We start from the raw sequence: 21,403 nt of genomic DNA, 5'->3' as shown, positions 1-21,403 counted from the left end.
GCAGGGAGATGGTTAAAACTGATGTTTGTTCTGTTACCCAGTGAAAGCAAGCCAATAAAAAGATGTGTTCTTAGTTAAGCAATTTGTTTTGAAAGATCGCTAAGTTACAATTAGAAAAATAGTTGAATATCTGAGCAACAATATAATTATTAAATCTCTAAAATATCGTTTACTTTAGACTTTAAACATATGAGATTTGCAAAAAAGAAGGCGCCCATACTTTATCCACATTGGATAAATGACGCTCCCGAGACAGAGGACTCGGGTTGTGATGGTCACATGCTAATACTGGGAAGGAATATCCTTATCCACCATCCTATTGCCGAAATTTGGCCATTTCTGACAGATGGTCTGTTCTTGTTATAAAAAATAACTTGCATCGTAAGACATATAAGACTAGGAAAAATCTCTTAGCTTCTGTGAACAGACCGCTACGGAGCATGTCACGTGACCGCCTGGATCACTTGATTCACGCATGGGCAGAATCACGACAGATGTGCATTAAAATTGGAGAGTACTACTTTAAAAATCAATGAACACTGAAACCTCATTTTATTTCTCTAAAAAAAGTAATTCAATTGGTTTGCGAACTTTTTGATCACCCCTCATAAATTTGGTGGAAGAGGTGTCTTTGTTTTCTGGCGCTACAGCAATCGCAAATGCAATAAGAAAATATCCATTACAAAATGTAGGTTTTCTGGGACACATCTATTTCTAGAGCAAGCGTTGAGATTGAAATATTATTTAGTATACGAATTTCCAGATAATTTCATATGCAGGGAACTTAAAATCGGGAGCAAATATATAATTGTCGATTGGAAAAAAAATTGCCAGGGAAGTACGTGTTTGTGTATCGCAACTAGACAGTGAAAAAATTGGTTGGCTTGGAAATACGTTGAAAGTGATGAAAAAAATCTTGGGAAGTGAAAATTTCAAAGAGGAAAGAGGGTGGACGGATTCTGGGTATTTGAAGGAATACAGACAAAGTCCCAGAAATGTTTTTTTTTTTCAAGTTATAGCCGATGGAAGTGCGGATACCCTGATTCCATAAAAAACGTTTGTCTACACGGAAACAACAATTTCATTTTATTGTTGGAAGGCATAAACCTGTCTTAAGAGTGAGTGCTACGCACATTTAACAATTAACTATTCCATTGATTAAAGAATAAGGAAACCGGAGCCTGCGCAAATTTGGTCGAGTCTACCTGCAATGCCGTCAAGAAATCCTTACCTAAGACCGGAACACACAAGCAGCATTATGATAGCTATTTAGTGGAGTAGAATAGACTAGCAAAAGCCCGTGTCACCTTTGCAAACCTACTGGAATCTTCAATTATCGGAAGCAAAAGCAAACTAAGGATATTCAAAACAAATGTTATTGGAGTCTTCTTCTATGGATTTGAGGCCTGAAAAGATGACGAACAACATCACTCAAAAACTAGATACCTTCCAAACAAGATGCCTCCGTAGAATATTATGGCCAAACAAAATCAGCAATGAAGAGATGTATGAAAGAATACAAACAGCTGCCATATCCGACCAGATCAAAGAAAAACAATGGAAATGGATTGGTCATGTCCTGAGAATGGAAACATCAGATATACCAAGGGCAGCCTTATGATGGACTCCACCAGAAGAGCGAAACAGAGGGCGAATAAGGAGACATTGCGACGTTCAGTGGAAAAAGAGAGGAAAGATCAGGACATGGTAGATCAAATGTTAGCAGACAGACAGAGATAGAGGTCCTTGATGCAGGCCTTATGTGCTCAAAGCCCTAAGAGGACTAAGTAAATAAGTTAGTGGAGTATTGCATCAGAAAAAAAATATACGAATGACGCTGATGATAAATCCAAGAACCAGGAAGATCTTAAAACTAATCAAGGGAGTTTGTAGATACAAAAAGCAGATGACTCCTCTCGCACTACTGAATTCAAACACAGAAAAATCCTAACGTGAGTGTTGACTTTTTTTAGTGATAGCATATAAGGTATTTCAATGTTGCAAGTATTTTTCTTATACTGGGGGCTGCCTCCCCAAACTCCTGCTTTTTCTATTTCTATCGCTCCAACGCCGCTGGTCTCTGTTTTTCTTGCTTCCAGTATAAACAAAATGGCGGCGCCCATGAAAGTTGACACTTTGCTAAGTTTTGTCGTCGCACCATCTCACGCTCGGATCCAAAATCAAAATAGCGGTCGTATCGGTAAAGTGCATTCTATCCCTTTTAAGGCTTACCTTTGCGTCTCTTTTTGCATAGGTATAAAATCCCGCGCACTGGAATGATGTAATCAAGGTTGCAAAATGTCCTATGTCTAAAATCCTCAATAACGTGATACCTTTCAAACTGCCAAACAAGTCGAGACTTTTTCAGAATTTTCTCATAAGTTGTCCTGTAATGAGAGTTGAAAAGGCTATTTGATTAGAATTTACGAATCATGTTGTGTTAGATGTTATTTAATTCAAAATAAACATAGTTCGTTGGATTTCTTGATTATTTCTAAGAAACCTGCAACACAAATGAGAAGATTGACACAGAAATCTATATGTAAAATCCGATAACGTTCCAGAACTCAAAGTTGCAATAGATAAAATAAAAAAAATTAAAAAAATTCCAGAACAAGATATTTTTGTTCTAATGATCAGTCAATTCGAGGATATAGAATACTTTTTAGAACACTTACGTAAAAAGGGCGATAATCAAGTTAACGATGAGAAGATTCCCCACCATCATATGTATTGCTGCTATTCCCTTTACACTCCAATCAACCTCTGAAATGCAGACCGTTTTAACTCTTTAATATTTATAAAAATTTCATCCCAAACGTAGGTCGAGGAGATATATTGTTATTGCTGGACCTATAATTTTGTCCGAGCATTTTCTCGGAGATAACTTGGATAATCCTAATGACAGTTTTCAAAAAAAGATATTTAGTAACACTTGTTGTGTGCTAAACATTTTAATTTTTCAAAATGACCACTGTTGTCCTTGAAATAATTAGAAAAGTGTCAAATTTTGTCCATGTACGAGAGGTCACACATATGGATTTGATAATCTTTATTAAACTTCACACCAATAATGAACACCAACTTCAGTTTTCCGATTTTTGTTTAAACTTCTTTAAATTTCAACCATTTCCATGGAAACGGTTGGACAAATTTTTTTCACACATCGAACGAGGTATATTTCTTCCATCAGTAGAAAAATTACCTCAAGTGATAAATATGTATTGGCGCTGTTTGGGATGCTAGCAATCGCAGATCTAGACATACTAGTTTATTTTAATTTTACTTTACAAGATGTAAATTAGAACTGTTCAATTTGGACAAATACCCCGAAAAGAATTTTCGGAGAAGGTGTAAAGTCACTAATACTAGTATTTGATGGATCTAAGAGGTGTTCACAACTTGTTTAAACATTTAAAGTGAAATCACCGGTAATTGCCCATCAGATTTTTTTATGAATGAAATTAAGGTGCAGCCTAATAAAACATCAGTACTAATAATAACATTGTTCTTTAATACATTGAAGAGGAAACATCAAGAGTACTGTGCAACAATATATTCGAGAAGTGGTGTGAATCAGATACGGATACTTAAAAATCCCAGGGAACTTTTGGAAAATTTGAAATCACAAGATTTTACCAAAATCAACAGTTTAAAAACTTACGACTTTTCAACTTTATACACAACCATTCCTCACGATAAATTAAAATCCACGCTTTTTTGATATCATTGACCGCTGCTTTTTCAATAAAAATGGAACTCGTAAATTACTTACCTTGTCACTGGACATTTGCAACATTATTTTGTTAAAAAACATTCTGATTGTACACACAAGTATTATGAAGTTGACATTAAAAAGATGTTTGAGTTTCTGATTGACAATATCTATGTGGTTTTTGGAGACCAGGTCTTCCAATAATCTATTGGAATTCCCATGGGCACCAATTGCGCCCCGTTACTAGTAGACCTTTTTTGTATTCATATGAAGCAGAATTTGTCCAAAATCTTATACGTGATAAGAAGAAAACACTTTTAAGAATTGTTATTTCCATTCTTATGTCGATACGATATATCCCGGTGAGCTTGAGATAAAAGATACATAGTCTGACACATCTGTTTCATATTTGGATATTTTACTTGAAAAAGACGTTAATGGTAATCTAACAACTAAGCTTTATGATAAACGTGAAGACTTTAACTTTAAAATCGTCAAGTTCATCACCTGCCTACGGGGTTTATATCTCTCAGTTGATTCGATACGCAAGAACATGCTCTACGTATGTACAATTTCTAAAACGAGGTAAATTATTGACAAACAAGTTGATGAAACAAGAATATCAGCAGTCTCGTTTAAAGTCATCATTTCGTAAGTTGTATTGTCGATACAATGACCTTGGCAGCAAATACAATTTATCATTGACTCAAATGCTGACTGACGTTTTTCATACTAATCGTGAGGCCATTATTTAAACTCTGAATTGTCGACGGATTTTCCCGTTATTTCCCGATCATGACAAGGAGCACACGGCGGGTGTGACCGGTCGGCAGGGGATGCTCACTCCTCCATAGCACCTGATCCCACCTCTGATGTTTTGGAGGTCCGGGTTTGCTCTGCACCTATTTTGTAATGTTTAATGGACTTTTGAGCTTGAATACTGTTCGTTATCTCCATATATTTCATTGAAAAAATATGTACAATTTTTTTTAAGTATTTTATTCTAATGTTCCTCCGTAAGAAAGATATGGACCGGACACGTTTGCAGAGACTAACAGACGGAGAGACAGACAGCTAAACAGACAGACAGACTGACGAACGGACAGACGGACAAGATGATTCCTATATCCCCCTCAAACTTCGTTTGCGGGGGGAGGGGTATAATAAAAAAATGAAATACATGAAAAAGTGAACCCCCGCTTGGACTTTGAACTTTGAATTATTCGTTCATGAATTTCAAAATGTTTTGGAGAGCTAAATACTAATCAAAAACATACACACACTTTGTTTCTTACTCCTATTTATTCAGGAGTAAAGGAGGTGATTTTTAAAGATATTTTATCATTTCAGTATATGACCAACTTAGTCGTTAAAATGGTCGTTATGAAAAACCATAGTAAAAAACAACATCGTTTTAATGAACAATACCTTTGGGTCGTATTTTGGCTGACATTTCATACCAATTGTTAGGCCTATGTTTTTATACTGAATTTGACTACGGAAACTTCCGTCCATCTGAACAATACATAGGGCTCACGGCGGGTGTGGCCGGTCAACAGGGGGTGCTTAAAAAATAATATCCTTACAATTTGTATTAAAATGTCAATGAACACTTGACATAATGATTGATTGTATTTGATGACAATGTCATAGAATTTGCGACATGTTGACTTTAAGGGAGATTATTGATATTCTTTTTTCATCAATTTATTTGATAGTATCTTGCCTCGTTTTAGAAATTGTTAGTACGTAGAGCATGCTCTTGTGTATCGAATAAGTTGGAAGACATAAAATCCATACGGAAGTTTTTGTTTGATGTTTGACGTCCCTCTGGAGAATTTTTCGCTCATATTGAGACTCCACCATTTGCCGATGGAGAGCTACAAAGTTTGACCTATACCCGGAACTTAGGGCCATTGAGCAGTGAGAGATCTTTTTCGTACCAGCACCTACTGCGATGAGGGACCTCCGCGATTCATAAGCTAACGCTTATAACTGCGACATGCGGGCGACCCATACGCAGGTGATAATGGTATATTGCTACATTATTAAGGGAAGATGATGATGGAAAAGTTGAAGTCATCGCGTTTTACATAGAGTTTTGTTGTAAGTTTGCCATTAACGTCTTTTTATTGAAAAATATCCAAATGAAAAAAAATGTGTCAGACTCTGTGATATCTCTATTTTCGTGTTCAAGGGGATATAACGAATCAACGTAGTATAAAAATGAATGTTGTTAATATTGTTAATCGTAAATGTTGAAGTAATGGCAACAGCAAGAGACTTCTTTTCATGTAACAGTTTCTTGAATGAATTCTGCTTGATATTACTACAAGAAAGAATAATGATATAGTGATTAAAAGCTGCATCAACCATTTTGCTGCCTTATTTATTCCCCATGTAGACAGGAACCAAGAAAATAATTTTAAACCTCTTACCTTCTATGGATTAAATGGAATACGTGTAACTTACGGAACATGCAAAGAGATGTAAAGATACGTTACTTTCGTTCTCGACTTGTATGCCAATTGTTTCTTCAAAGGTTTCTCCAAAGTACTGGTAGTAAGGAAAGTAGATAATTCTCCAGATACGCCATTCATACCATTCCCCAGGGAAAAGATCTGGATTGTCCGGAACCAAAAGAGCCTCGAAAAAGATTCCTACACCCAGCACAAAGAATGCAATCGTAATTAAGAACCTCGCCAGATTTAGAAGCTGAAAATATAGTTTCACATATAAATACTTTTAGAATTTTAGTATACGAAATGTATCACTACTGTAGTAACTTTTCTTAGATTCCAAAAAAAGAAACCCTGACGTTCCCCTGTCAGTCCCTGATATTTTCCTGTCTCCCTCTGGTTAAGACATACTTGTTTTATTTACTTATCATTAAATAGATTAATTTATTTAGAATTTTTACTTACTTGATTTTTATTTATGTCATTTATTTTAATTTATTGAATAATTTAATTTAATTCAATTTGTGTAGTTCATCATAAACAATCTCTGGGTAAAGGAAAACTATGCTTCAAATTATTTTTAAGCATATTTGAATTATTTTTAATTCTATGGGTATCACAATCATTATCTCATTACACACAATCTGAATCAGGAATTTGTTTTATTGCTCCTTTTACTTTGGTAAAAAAATTCTTCAAGAACTTGTCTCGGTTGTGAAAGAAATAACACCTGCAGAGTAGATACGGTCGTGCTGCCACAGATTAAACAGTGTATAGAGGTCAGTAAAAAGGACAATAGGTGTCTGGTCTGTGTACCCTGAGTGATTGGTCAACTATCAACAACTCGGAATTATTTTCACAAACGTGACAATTTTTGAGGAACATTTCTTTTATTTGTACCAAAGTAAACGTAGTAATAAAACCAATTCAGAATTCTGACTGTGTGTAATAAGACGATTGTTTGGATACCCATTTTGAAATTAAAAGAATTAAAAGAAATGTAAATATGCTTTAAAATAGTTTGAAGCATAGTTTGTTTTACCTTTCGATTTATTTTGCGGAACTACATAGATAAATCGATTATAATTAATTAATCTTTAATTATAATTAATAGATAAATAAAAATAAACTGAATAGACTGAAAATAACTGAATTAGCAAATTAAACAAATATATAACATTAATTGATTAATTACTAATTGAATAAAGCAACCATATATAAAAAAAATAAATGAATAGATTAAATGAATAAATTAGAAAATAAATAAATAAACAAATAAATACATGTGAATATATAAACAAATAAATAAATAGAAATATATTTACATGCCATTTATGCTACACAAGACGCAATAAATTGGTAATGCATTCTTTTCAAAGTAACTGGAATTTATATTCCTCAAGATTCATTTAAAAGAAAACTACTTGTACTAAACTAAAACAATCAATTACAATCATATCAAAAAAATACTTAAAATATTCAAACAAATAACTATTTACTGAATCTGTATTATCACAAAACTTTAAAATTGCTAAGAGTAGCGTATTTCTCACAAGTAAATAGCAACAAGACCAAATTTTAATCCTTTTTCTGGATCAAAATAAATGTTAGGGGACGACAGGGAGTGGATAGGAGGGTCAGGGACTTAGTCAGGGGACGTCAGGGAGTTGAAAGGGACGTAAAAGAATGTTAGGGGACATCAGGGCTTAGACATTGGTAACAGGGGCAAAGTCAGGGGACGTCAAGAAGTAGACAGGATAGTCAGGGACAACGCCAGGGGATCATAGGAGAAAGTCAGGGGGAGACAGGAAGATGTCAATGACTGACAGGAGAAGGTCAGGGGTTTTTTTTTTTTTTTTTTTGGTTTTTTTTTTAATCTAAGGTGGGAATCATTACGATAGTATATAATTGACTTATTGTATAAAACGTTTTTTAAAAAAAATTAGCCTTATTAAAATCATTGAGCTATCATTCCAAATTCCTAGAAGATAAACTTAGGAATAGTAGTCAAACATTTTCACACAATGACCTTAATCTTCTTTTATATTCAAGTCTCGTTTCATTTTGTTTAATCCAGATTGACTTTCAAATGTTTCTCTAATTCTTTTACAAAGAGTAGTGCTGGCATTAAATTATACCTTCTAACCTAATAAATTGAATAAATAATAGTTTTTTTTGTGGCATGCCAACAGGATATCAGCATTATTTTTCTTATTTATCTGATTCTCTTAGTTTTGCATTATTTAAGTTTTTATCCCACTTAAACTTCAAAGACAAATATAGACAGACGGACTCCATGTATGTATTAGCACTAACAATATAAAATATTGTATTATGAATGGAATTTTGTTCTCTAACAATTAAATTGTATCATGAATTATGCGTCATCATAACCACTAATGACAACAATAATTTCGCAATTATGACAACGAGCACACGGTGGGTGTTACATGTACTGGTGGGCAGGGGATGCTTACTCCTCCATGGCACCTGATCCAAACTCTGATGTTTTAGAGGTCCGTGTATACTCTGCTCCTGTATTGTTCGAAAGGACGTTTTAGCTTGAATATTTCATTTTAAAATATATGAGATGGCAAGAGGTGATCTTCAATAGCAAATGCAGTGCAACAATTCCTGTGAAATTATTTTCAATCTAATGCTTGAAATTACGAATTAGGTCACCGAAATCGGGGCATCCCCTCGTGAGAAAGTTAGCAAAATTACATAGATTCCGACATAGATTACTACTTCCATTACACACAAACTCGTCCAACCATTCGCAAGCGCGTGACCATATCCTCTCTACCATTCTCGTAAGTACTAAACCATTTTGGTACGCAAGACATGGATTTTCTTGAATTTTCTGCAGCACCATTGAAATCAGTAAGATTTAATCATGCAAATGTAGTCGTTAATTTCATTTGTCCCTTTACAAAAAATATACTAGGGTTTCCATAAGGATAAAAATATCAATTTTTCGTATTTGTGCCCTTTTCCATGGAAACTGCATAAGAGTATGTTTGTAGGATGGTTGCCCGCTTACGCAAATTCCACCAAACGAAAAGATCATCTGAACATATTTAAAAGCTGAGATCATGTGTGTCACAGTCCTTATATATCCTTACAGAAAAATGCTCTGAATTATTGGCAGTTTTATGGAATTTCAAATGTATGCCAGCCCCTCCCACTTTTCAAGATTTTAAAGTTTGATATGAAACATTGACAGTAGTCATATTCAGCAAATTTAAATATTACACATTTAATGACTGGGTTCGAGAGCAATGCATTTTGCCGTACGTTAGAATCAAACTGTTTGCCTGAGGTTGTTATGCCAAAGACAGCATTCTGATTTGGTCACTCGCTATTGTAGGGGGACATGAGGGCCTTACTCACCATTTTTTCCCCAGAATAGACCTTTGCTCTTAAGTAGGTACCTAATTTTACAATGCTTGCTTCCTCTTCTCCCCCCCCCCCCTTATCTTTTTTTTTTGTTCCCGAAAATTTGATAGCCTTATATGATCATACCCAAAAATGAAATCATCCCCCCTTTTCCTCGCGAAATTTGAGAATTCTTTTTTACTGTGGTTACAAGTTATTGGGCATTTTTTTTTTTATAAAATAAATTTTGCCTACCAAAACCTCGAAAATAAAATTGTTCAAAGCTCTGGCTTTACGGCTTTACTTTCTTATTTTTATCTTCTTGATGCAGACATCATTTTTAAACAGATTTAAGTAAGTGTAGTTTAACTTTCAAAGTGAATTTACTTTCAACGACAGTACCCTAACAAAAAAATACTATAGTAAACTATAGTTAACTATAGTTTACTATAGTTAACTTTAGTACCAAAGTAAAAACTTTGGAACTTTGATTTACTATAGTAAAAACTTTGGAACTTTGATTTACTATAGTAAAAACTTTGGAAATTTGATTTACTATAGTGAAAACTTTGGAACTTTGATTTACTATAGTAAAAACTTTGGAACTTTGATTTACTATAGTGAAAACTTTGGAACTTTGATTTACTATAGTGAAAACTTTGGAACTTTGATTTACTATAGTAAAAACCTTGGAACTTTGATTTACTATAGTGAAAACTTTGGAACTTTGATTTACTATAGTTAACTATAGCAAACTATAGTTAACTATAGTTTACTATAGTATTTTTTGTTAGGGTATGAAGACCCTGCGGTTTACAATGATTAGGACTCTAAATAGTTTTCGATTAGGGAAAAAATAAAGTATTTTTTTTTTTACATTTAGCAATTTCAATTGTATGTTGCTTGTATGTTGTATGTTGCATACGACCGTCGTATCATGATTCCACTTTTAACTTTATCGTAATTGAAAATCGAAGCATATGTAAAAGGTTAAGTGAACAAACAGTGATCAATCTCAAAAATACTCTAAACAATACAAATAAGTGAAGAGGGCACAAAACATAGGCCAATAGAAATTCAAGAGGTGGGATCAGGTACCTATAGGAGAAGACAACTTCCCCTGTTGACCGGTCACACCCGCCGTGAGCCCTAAGTATTGATCAGGTAGACTTTCCGTATTCAAATACAGTATAAAAACAAAAGCCTAACAATTAGTATGAAACAAACAGGCCAAAATACGACGAAATAATAGAATATATTTGCTAACAATGTAATTATAGCTAACATAGAATTTACGAAATGCTGGCTTTAATCGAGGATGCTGAAATACCTTTAACATCAACTTATTAGTGAGTAGGATGCCTCACTTTAAAAATTGATCATACTCAGAGCAAGCTCTTTAGTAGCGAATAAGTTGGGAGACATAAACACCATAAGCAGGTGATAGTGGAATACTACTACTTAAATAAGGAAAGTTGACGATGGAAAAATCATCTCGTTTGTCGTACAATTTAGTTATTAGTTGGCCTTTATCGTCTATAGTCAGTAACAAATCCAAATATGAAAACGAATGTGGCAGAGTCTGTGGTATCTTTTATTTCAAGTTCACTGGTATACTGTAAACCAACTATTTTTCGCGTCAACTTTTATTCGCTATTCGTCACCTTGAAAACAATCCGCGACGATTAATTTTCACGACTGAGGAAACTTTCTCTACAAATACAAAGCAAAATAAATGGTTCGTGGCGATGAATATTCGCGAGTTAAAATAGGTCGTGAAACACGCGAATATTTCTCGCACGCGAATAAAAGTTGGTTTACAGTATATCGAGTCGATTTATGAATGAAAATAATTATTGTTAATTGAACATCGTCAATATATCAGATCGTCATATTGAAGACCACAACGTGTTTCCCCTTCTCAGGTAGAAGTTTTTTAATAAATTCTTCTTCATAGGAATACAAAAACAGGTCAGCTAAAAAGGAGCACAATTAGTGCCCACCGGATCTCCAACAGTTTGTTGGAAAAATTTGTTTTATGATAATAAAAAGTGTAAACAAGGGACCAGATATCTAAAACATTGTTTGTTTAATAGTATCCTCGCATTCAAATCAAGACAAATATTTTACAATCAACATAGGTGTTACTGGGGGATACATGTTTTTTTAAATGAGTGTTATTTTCTTGACCTTCTCCTCGCTTTAACAAATATCATCAATATCTTTCAAATTAAGATAAACTTTGATTATACCTACCATGTGTTTCAGAAAAACGAATGTAATTCCTGTGTAATGGTGAATAACAAACAAACGCATGTACCGAAGATACGAGAACAGCAGTAAAAGGGCTGCCGAGCGAGGGGCAAATCTTGGCATTATGAAATTAATATCTAAGCTATGTCTGGATGTGATCGTCAAAACGACAAGAAGGGCACAAAAAAGGCCCAAGAGCTTCCACATATCATTTAATCGAGAGAGAAATCTGTATCTACATTTTCTCCTTGTTTCGGTTCTTTTCCACAACACTCCCTGAAAAAGGAAAATAATTTTTGTAATTCTTTTATGAAAATTTGCACGGCCATTTTCATGCTAATTTACAAAACATTCTCTTTTCCATAAGTTTAAAATCGAACAGCCATTTTAGTTAACAATGTATCTAATACTTTCATTTATTTTATCCCCCCCCCCCTCCAAAAAGTAAATATAAAGCATATTTTTCAAACATTGATGAAATGTGGACATAACAAACAGTATTCAAGCTCAGAAGTCCGTTCAAACAATACAAATCAAGAGCAGAGCAAACACGGACCTCTAAAACATCAGAGGTGGGATCAGGTGCCATGGAGGAGTGAGCATCCCCTGCCGACCGATCATACCCGCCGTGTTCTCCTTGTCATGATCGGGAAATATAAAAAAACCCTGTACACAATTGAGTGTGTAAATAATAATTTAACAATTAGTTTGAAAATCCTCATCATATTTTGAATTATTTAATGATGAATTACTATTGCTGGCAAGGTCATTGTATTGACCATAGAACTTGTGAAGGTTTTAAATAAGACTGTTGATATTCTTGTTTCATCAGTTTCTTTGTTAGTAACTCGTTTTAGAAATTGTTCGTGCGTAGAGCATGATTTTGGTTTTTTGCGGGTTTTTTTTTTAATTATAGTTAACTATAGTGAAATATTTGATACTTTGATATTCCATGAAACTTTAATCTGGAATTTTTTTTAGCGATTTAGAAGCTTACAATCTGTTTAATTCGATTAAAGTTATGTAAAACTTAGAAATAATCTGTGAATATACAAATAATACTTCCATTTAATATACAAAATGTGCATGTATGAATTGAAGAACAAAAAATATAACGATCCGAAATCCATAGTGAAAATAATTTGATTTACTACAGTAAAAAAAAACTTTGATACTATAGTAAAGTGTAGTTTACTATAGTAAACTATAGTTAACTAAAGTAATTTTTTGTGAGGGTATGACCCGACCTGCCCCCAGAGGCCATGTTTACAATAATTTAGAATCTTACCTAAAATTCATCTCTTCTGCCTTTGGTTGATGAGAAAAAAAAACATTTTACATGTAATTAGATTTTTTTTTAAAAATATTTTTCCTCTACGCCAACTTTACAATACTGTTGGTTGCCCTCTTCCGACTTAGACCGAAAAAATAGGAAAAAATAGGAAGGTGGGGAAATTTTTTCCCAAAAAAGTTCATAACATCATAACATGCTGAATTTTCGAAATCTATTTTTTTTTTTTTTTGGAATGCATAAAAAATAATAGTTTTCTGGAGGCTAAAAATGTTTTTAGCCTGTCGGTCAGGAGAGGGCAACCAAACATTTTTTTAAAAAATGGCCCTATATCTAAATGTAAAAGTTTGATTTCCTATTGTGGTCCAAACCTATATTTCGGGGCCATGCTTTGAACAATTTAGAATCTATGCTATCTCAGGAAGTTTTCACTACGTTTTATGCCTTCTGGTCCCTTCTGGCCCACTGGTCCTTGAGAGGAGATTTAGAATTACGTTTCCTATATTTTTCAACGGAAAATTTTTATTCCTTATTATGACCCAATCCTACCCTGGAACCATGATTTGAGTACTTTAGTATTATCTCTTCTGGCCCAGTGGCTCTGGAGATTTTTTAATCACCTCGCCTTATTTTTGTCTTTCTTGATTATGCTACTTGAATAAAATAATACAGAAAATGATTATGAGATGAAAACTACCATAACGCTGACGATGTCGTTGAGGAAATCAAAGCCTGTCCAGATATAAAGGACGTTCTCAGACATTTGAAAGAACAAGGACATTTCTGTATACTCTTTAAGATTTGTCAGCAACATATAGCTGTACAGGAGAATGATCACTGCAAAGGAAACCTGTGAAAAAGGAAACATTACACAACAGCAAACCTTTAACCTGTGAAATAAGTGTAAAAAAAAAAAAAAAAAGGGGGGGATACATTTAACTTGTACAATAACAATTATCATAAAATATTACATGTAATGATATGAAGATAGCGAACAGTAATAAAGCTCAAAAATCCATTGGATCAGTACAAATTGGAAACAGAACAAACACAGACCTCTAAAACCATATGAAAAGAGATCAGGTAACACGCAGGAGTAAGCATAACCTATTGACCGGTCCCAACCGCCCTGTGCTCCTTCTCATTCTCGAACAAACAAAAAAGGTATACGGCTAATTCATTGTGAAAAAATTGCTTCACAAATTGAAAACGGCAGACAATATTTGCTAACAAGTTCACATAAAGAATTTGGGAGATCTTAACTTTAAAGGAGACTGTAAATATCTTATTTTCATCAACTTATTTGTTAATAGCTTGCTTCGTTTAAGAAATAGTTTGTACGTAGATTATTCTCTTGAGAATGAAATATATGGAGATAACGAACAGTATTCGAGCTCAAAAGTCCATTAAACAATACAAAATAGGAGCAGAGCAAACACGGACCTCCAAAACATCAGAGGTGGGATCAGGTGCTATGGAGGAGTGAGCATCTCCTGCCGACCGGTCACACCCGCCATGTGCTCCTTGTCATGATCGGGAAATAACGGTGAAATCCGTCGGAAATTCAATTTGTAAATAATGGCCTAACAATGAGTATGAAAAACGTCAGTCAGCATTTTACTCGATGATAAATTGTATTTGCTGACAAGGTCATTGTATCGACCATAGAACTTACGAAATGATGACTTTAAACGAGACTGCTGATATTCTTCTTTCATCAACTTGTTTGTCAATAATTTACCTCTTTTTAGAAATTGTACATACGTAGAGCATGCTCCTGCGTATCGAATCAACTGAGAGATATAAACCCCGTATGCAGGTGACGAAGGTATATTGCTGCATAAGTAAAAGCCCTTTCGCAATTAGCGAGCAGACTCGATAAAATATTCGTGTGACCGAAAAAAATTGATTTGGATCGTAAACTGTTGCCGAAATAATCGCATATGAAAAAGTGTTCGTACGAAATCGCAAGATCTACAGCGACCGTTGTACGATACACACGCATTAAATCTTGCGATTTGTCTTGCGTCTATATGGGTCTGATATACAATGAAAGCGAGTGTTGTAAGATAATGCGATAGGATCGCGCGAATGATTAGGTGATCGGACGATTGAACGTGCGCCAATGCGATTGGACGTGCGGCGCTCGTGCGATCATGCGTTCCATGGTACGAATACTCGTTCGAGTGCATTTAGGCAACATCCATCAGCCACGCAATTCTAAATTTAGAGAACCCGACACAGTGCTTATTTCTTCTAATATTGTTATCGTTTAGAATATGCGTAATTAATTATTGACTGTATTATTATACATGTAACAGCAAAGTGTTTCGGCGGTTTGATATCGTATTGGTGTAAATATTTAATATGTATGGTGTATATATTTAATATATGCATGGATATGCATGGAAAATTGAAGCTGATAAATCGTGCAAGATTACATGAGACACGTTGAGCAACAGTCTCATGGTCGCAAAACACACGCATAGAAAGCTGCAATTCATCTTACGACCTTTAAAAATCGTGCATCACTCTTACGAGTACACAAAACGTTGTAAGACGTTCGTACTAATGTTCGTGCGTTGCTTGGCGGTAATTTGGATCGCATTTGGTCGCGTCTGAATAGTGTGCATGTCCACTATTTTGAGGAGACTTGATGCGACTAATAAAACGCATGCAAAAAATGCGAAACATCGTGCAACGTATGCGAGAGCTCGTGTGAAGCTAAAAAATTTCAATCGCAAAGTGTTGTAAAGTTCTCGTGAGCCAATTGTGAAAGGGCCTTTTAAGGGAAGTTGACGATTGAAAAGTTAAAGTCATCACGTTTATTATAAAGCTTGGTTGTTAGATTACCATTAACGTCTTTTTCAAGTAAAATATCCAAATATGAAACAGATGTGTCAGACTCTGTGGTATCTTTTATCACAAGCTCACTGGGATATATAGTATCGACATAAGAAAGGAAATAACCATTGTTAATTGACAATACGTAGTCGATATATCTAAATGTCGAGTTGAAGGCCACAGCAAGTGTTGTCTTCCTTTCATGTAAAAGATTTTGGACAAATTCTGCGTCATAGGAATACAAAAAAAGGTCTGCTAATAACGGGGCGCAATTGGTACCCATGGGAATTCCAATAGATTGTTGGAAGACCTGGTCTCCAAAAACCACATAGATATTGTCAATCAGAAACTCAAGCATCTTTTTAATGTCAACTTCAGAGTACTTGTGTGTACAATCAGAATGTTTTTTTTTAACAAAATAATTTTGCAAATGTCCAATGACAAGGTAAGTAAATTTATGAGTTCCATTTTTATTGAAAAAGCAGCTGTCAATGATATCAAAAAGCGTGGATTTTGATTTATCGTGGGGAATGGTTGTGTATAAAGTTGAAAAGTGGTAAGTTTTTAAGCTGTTGATTTTGGTAAAATCTTGTGATTTCAAATTTTCCAAAAGTTCCTTGGAATTAAGTATCCACATCTGATTTACACCACTTCTCGAATATACTGTTGCACAGTACTCTTGAAGTTTCTCCTTCACTACTGTTAATATCTTAGTGAGGAGTGAAGAAAGAGTCTTGTTTGAACATTTACTGGAACCAGCTATGTATCTTTGTTTGTAAGGATATTTATGAAGTTTCGGAATCCAATATAGATATGGTAAATCAAATTCATTTTGATTGTTTGGAATATTAAAAATATTCAAAACTGACATAATTATGATTTTGAAGAATTTCTTCCTTAGAAAGGGAACATTGAGTATAAGTTGGATAAGTTGGAGTATCGAATAAATTGTAGAACATAAAGTTCATTTACAGGTGGTAGTAGTAAATTGCTTTATACATAAGAAAAATGTAAGTAGAAAGACCAAGGTAATCACTTTTATCTTTAAGTTTTGTTAGAAAAACACTTACATAAGCATATACATGGAAGCAGACATTTTGGACACCCAAAGTTGTGCGGAGAAGAAAATTTTAAGGGGCATATGATTGGTCATTAAGAGAAAAGACTTGTTATGTATTTGACAAGTGAAATAAGGGTGATAAAAAGCTCATATCAAGACTTAAGCTTGTTTGAGATATATAGGAGTTAAAAGTAAAAATTTGAAGGGAGGGATGCACTTAAGTTAGAGATTTTCATTTTGTGCTGAACGCACCTAGTTGTAAACAAATGGAATTTGAAAGTAGAAGTGCCGCGACACGGTATATTTATTCTGGCATGTTTTGTTTTGCAAGATCTCGAACTTTCACGCAAGAAATTCATTTGCCCAAATTTCAATATATGAATCAGTGACAGGAGCTAAACTTTGTATGGAAGTCTATGGGAAAACATTTGGTGGTGTTTGTCCTGTAACGTTGCCATGAATTTCATTTCTAGTAAAACATCCAAACATAAAAGACAGATGTGTCCGAATCTGTAATGTCTTTTATTTCAAGTTCAAAGATATTTATTATATAGAAAAACGTGTATAGCTCAGTTTTACTGCTGATTTTAAGCAATATATTGACGGTGTGATCCGACTTTCCGTATCACCAAACTGTGTTTATTTAAATCCATATCAATCTTCTTTGAAACTGGTGACAAATCACACAGTATACATGACGTTTTTATTTCGTGTATCAATGAAAAAAATTTGCATAACTGCTCCATAACATATAAAAAAAAATTATTTTTATAACACTAATTTGATCCGAAGAGCCGTATCCCACCTCGTTGACAAAAGCAGATTATCACATCAACATTGACTCATTTGATCTCGCAAGTGAGTTTAGGCTAGGTATAGGCATTTCTATGCAAATAAACTAATTTAAATGCCTAAGGACTATACCTATTCTACAAGGAAAGTTAAAACGTATTATACCTATTCTACAGGGAAGGTTAAAACGTATTGTCTAATACATACTTGGTACCCACGACATGATATAGCCAGTACACATTATGACGTCATATTATGACGCATTTTCTTTACTACACAAGATTTTAAAGGACATCAACAAAACAGCTTCGGCGCAAGGGCATGCTCTATTTTATTAAACTGAAATAATGTATATCTAGAAGTAAAATAATCCAAGGATTGCTGGTATTGCTGCACAAATATCAACAGCTCAGTTATTTAATTACCATTTGTACAGGTTTAAGTTGAAACAGGGTAAAAATGCACAGTCCGGTGTAAGTTTCCTCAAATTTGGATCAAATGAGAAATTACCTAGGATCTGTGCAGCAGTTTTATTAATCTATAGGATATCCTTCTTAGCATTATACATATACAATTTTTATGTAAAAAGGATAATCCCTCGCGCCGAAGCTGTTTTGTTGATGTGTTTTATTCCCCCAGTAGGTAAGAACAATGACGTCATAATATTACATCCTAATGTGTACTGGCTATAACTTATCGTGGGTACTAAGTATGTATAAGAAAATAAATCAAAACTTTCTCTGAATAATTTGCATTGAAAGGCCTTTACCTAGCGTTAAACCATATGTGCTGATGATCTGTGCCTATCATCTTGACGTGTTATGACTCTTTGAGTAAGTTCTTGTTATGATAATAAATAAATACCGATATTGTTAGAATACAAAAGGTAGGGTAGACTGGAGTAATTTCGACCACTTTCAATCCACAAAACACGATTGTTTTCAACTGCACTAGTTTAAAAAAGATTCAAAGTAATTGAGAATGATTTTTTCTTCATACTTTTTTTTTTTTTTTTTTTTTTTTTTTTTTTGCTTTAGGAGTTAAAAATGCATAAAAAAACAATGAATTTGTTTAAAAATAAGTAAGCATGTTGCATGGGTTAATTAAACTTGTCTCAACACTTCCGTAGATCTTTGTGTTGTGTTGTGTTCCTGTGTTCGAAATTAAACGGTGATCGAAATTACCCTGACTTACCCTAAGATTTTATGCTCTATGGACGTGTAATAACTCCCCCTTCCTTTAAAAAAAATCAGGCATTTTTTAACAATATGAATTATAAAGAAATTGCACAGGACTGGAGAATATTTAAAAATTGATCATGGATCATTATACACATTTTTTGCATGTGTTGTAGTACGGATTTGCTTATGCTAATTTTTACAACATCAGTGACCAAATTGATTGTGAGCAATGGTTTATATGTTGTATTGATTCGGGTCAAGGAAGCAGTCAAAATTCGTCTATATTTATGTTGTTTCTTGATGTACCTTACGGTCAGACCAGATCACTGTCAAACCATTCAGGGTTAGGGTTAGGCTCACTAGAATACCGTAGCTTACGCTCGGCAAAATGAGCACTTAGCAATCCGCAGCAATTTTTAGAGAAATTATTCACATATATCGATGAAGGATTATATAGGGGAAACAGTAGAGGGGTATTAATGATTATTGAACAATAAGTTAGTCCTGAATTTACTCACGTAATGTAGAACGAAGTGGAAGCAGGGGGCAGATCCTGCGACGCGTGGTTGTTCCTTTAAATCAAAATCAGCATTTGTTACACTGTACATTTCATTGTTGTTCATCAACATAATTCATATAACACTCAAAAATCCTGAACTCAATACTGTGCAGCAGGTTAAAATCGCGGTCGGAAAAGATCGCGATTTGTTCAATTTGCAGCAAATTGCGGTCGTTTGAATTCGAGGAAAGGAAAATTGTACAAAAACTTTTTCCAGCACTGCAAGTATTTTCCTTGCGTATTGTGTCGATTCTGAACCCGATTAAATATAACGAAACGCCGTACTAATTTCGATTAAAGGACAAAATGTACGATTTACAATGTTACGCATTCAGATAAATTTTCTTCTTTCTTTCTTGTTTTTTTTCTTTCTTTTTATTAGATATTTATGAAATACGTTCATATGATTCTATACTCAAGTGATTTATTCAACTACTTATTAGTGATTGATCCGTACACCGCATAATTAGGAAGACGGTCTTATTACATGTAACTGCTTTTATGTTTGCAAGGAAACACAGATAGAGTTAACGAATCTAATCACAGATATCGATAATATTTCTTCAATTTATCCTTATTGATTTTTGAAGAATTATTCACTTTATGTTGATTTCGCGGAATTTTTATTTCCGCGAATATAGCGAATATTAACTCTGCGAGTTAATTTCCTGCTGTACAGTAATTTTGGTTTGGATTTTAAGCTTAAATAAAATTGTATGAATAAAAACAGTTTGCAAATCATAACATTGTTGTTTTGTGTAGGCACACGAAATAAGCAACTACAGCTACTTACTAAAAAATCTTTGCAAAATCTTATCGACATCCCACTCGGAATTAGACCATTATACCATATTTTATCCATCAGACCAACAGAGCATGGATGGGCTATGATATCGTACATCTTTGATTCATATGCAAATGATAGAGGTCGGGCTTGGATAGTCCATACTGTGTCTAATTCGTCCAAGATTTCAAATGCAAGATCTCGGTCGGTCCGATAAAGATTGTCCATCATATTTAATGCTCGGTTTATAAACGCTCTGCCAAATGAGTGAAAATATTAGAATAATTAGAAAACGCATACATAGAGATGTAATATTATTTTAAAATAGTTTAAAATGTAATGACACCAATTTAAATGACATAATCCCAAGAAAACTAAATTATATATCACTGAATTCCATTCTCTCAAGACCATGAAACAGCAACAAATTAAGTTAATTCTGTGTGAGCTAAGTCACTCAAAAATGTACCTGTCTATCAAATACACCTACATTGTAAGTGTTTTTGAATTGATGAATCCACTTATCACCATAAGGCCTTCCGTTTTCGTTGTAGTACATTTTTATTTTTATTAAAAAAAGAGATAATTGCAAACATATCTGTTCTACGTAAAAGTGTCCCTCAGAGCTCAATAAAGATCAAAACAGTGATCATTTAAGCGATGAATTTAAATTTTGAGAATTCATGAGGACATGAACTACAACGCTTCACGCCGGTGTAACGACGAAAAGTGACCCCCCGTAGAATATTGACCGTGACGGCGTGAAGCGTTGTAGTTCATGTACCTCATGAATTCTCAAAAATTAAATTCATATCTTATATATTATTTACATTATTTTTCTGATGATTTGCCATATATTTTTGTCATTCATTTTTGAAAAAAAAAAAGGTTTGCACTATTTTTTGACTTCTGTCACATCACAATGGAAATATTCTTACTCATCCCACGCTAGTTAATGAGAACATGAACTTTTTCTAATTTGTAAAGAATCTTAATGAAAACATTTCGAAATGTAAATATTAATTATTTGATTCTTATAATGCTAAGCTGAGCCCTTTGTACATGTAAATATTACATTAAGTTTATA

General features: G+C 34.0%; 1 protein-coding gene across 1 annotated transcript in view; it reads right to left on the bottom strand.

Annotated features, from left to right (window-relative positions):
- The window catches only part of LOC133203486 (uncharacterized), a 55,140-nt gene that overhangs the window by 1,356 nt on the left and 32,381 nt on the right, over nucleotides 1–21,403 (bottom strand). The window contains exons 13-19 of the mRNA XM_061339262.1: nucleotides 20,278–20,572; nucleotides 19,492–19,545; nucleotides 13,794–13,946; nucleotides 11,809–12,081; nucleotides 6,220–6,430; nucleotides 2,679–2,766; nucleotides 2,233–2,387 (exon numbers count right to left, since the gene is read on the bottom strand). Coding sequence (XP_061195246.1) covers nucleotides 2,233–2,387; nucleotides 2,679–2,766; nucleotides 6,220–6,430; nucleotides 11,809–12,081; nucleotides 13,794–13,946; nucleotides 19,492–19,545; nucleotides 20,278–20,572 — 1,229 coding nt within the window. The remainder of the gene's footprint in view (nucleotides 1–2,232; nucleotides 2,388–2,678; nucleotides 2,767–6,219; nucleotides 6,431–11,808; nucleotides 12,082–13,793; nucleotides 13,947–19,491; nucleotides 19,546–20,277; nucleotides 20,573–21,403) is intronic.

This window comes from Saccostrea echinata, unplaced genomic scaffold (genome assembly GCF_033153115.1).
Source record: "Saccostrea echinata isolate AGI-Se365-2 ecotype Australia unplaced genomic scaffold, CSIRO_AGI_Sech_v1 ptg000051l, whole genome shotgun sequence".
NCBI classification, from domain to species: Eukaryota; Metazoa; Mollusca; class Bivalvia; order Ostreida; family Ostreidae; genus Saccostrea; species Saccostrea echinata.
Note: the sequence above shows the minus strand (reverse complement) of the source record. Positions and strands in the feature narration are given on the sequence as shown.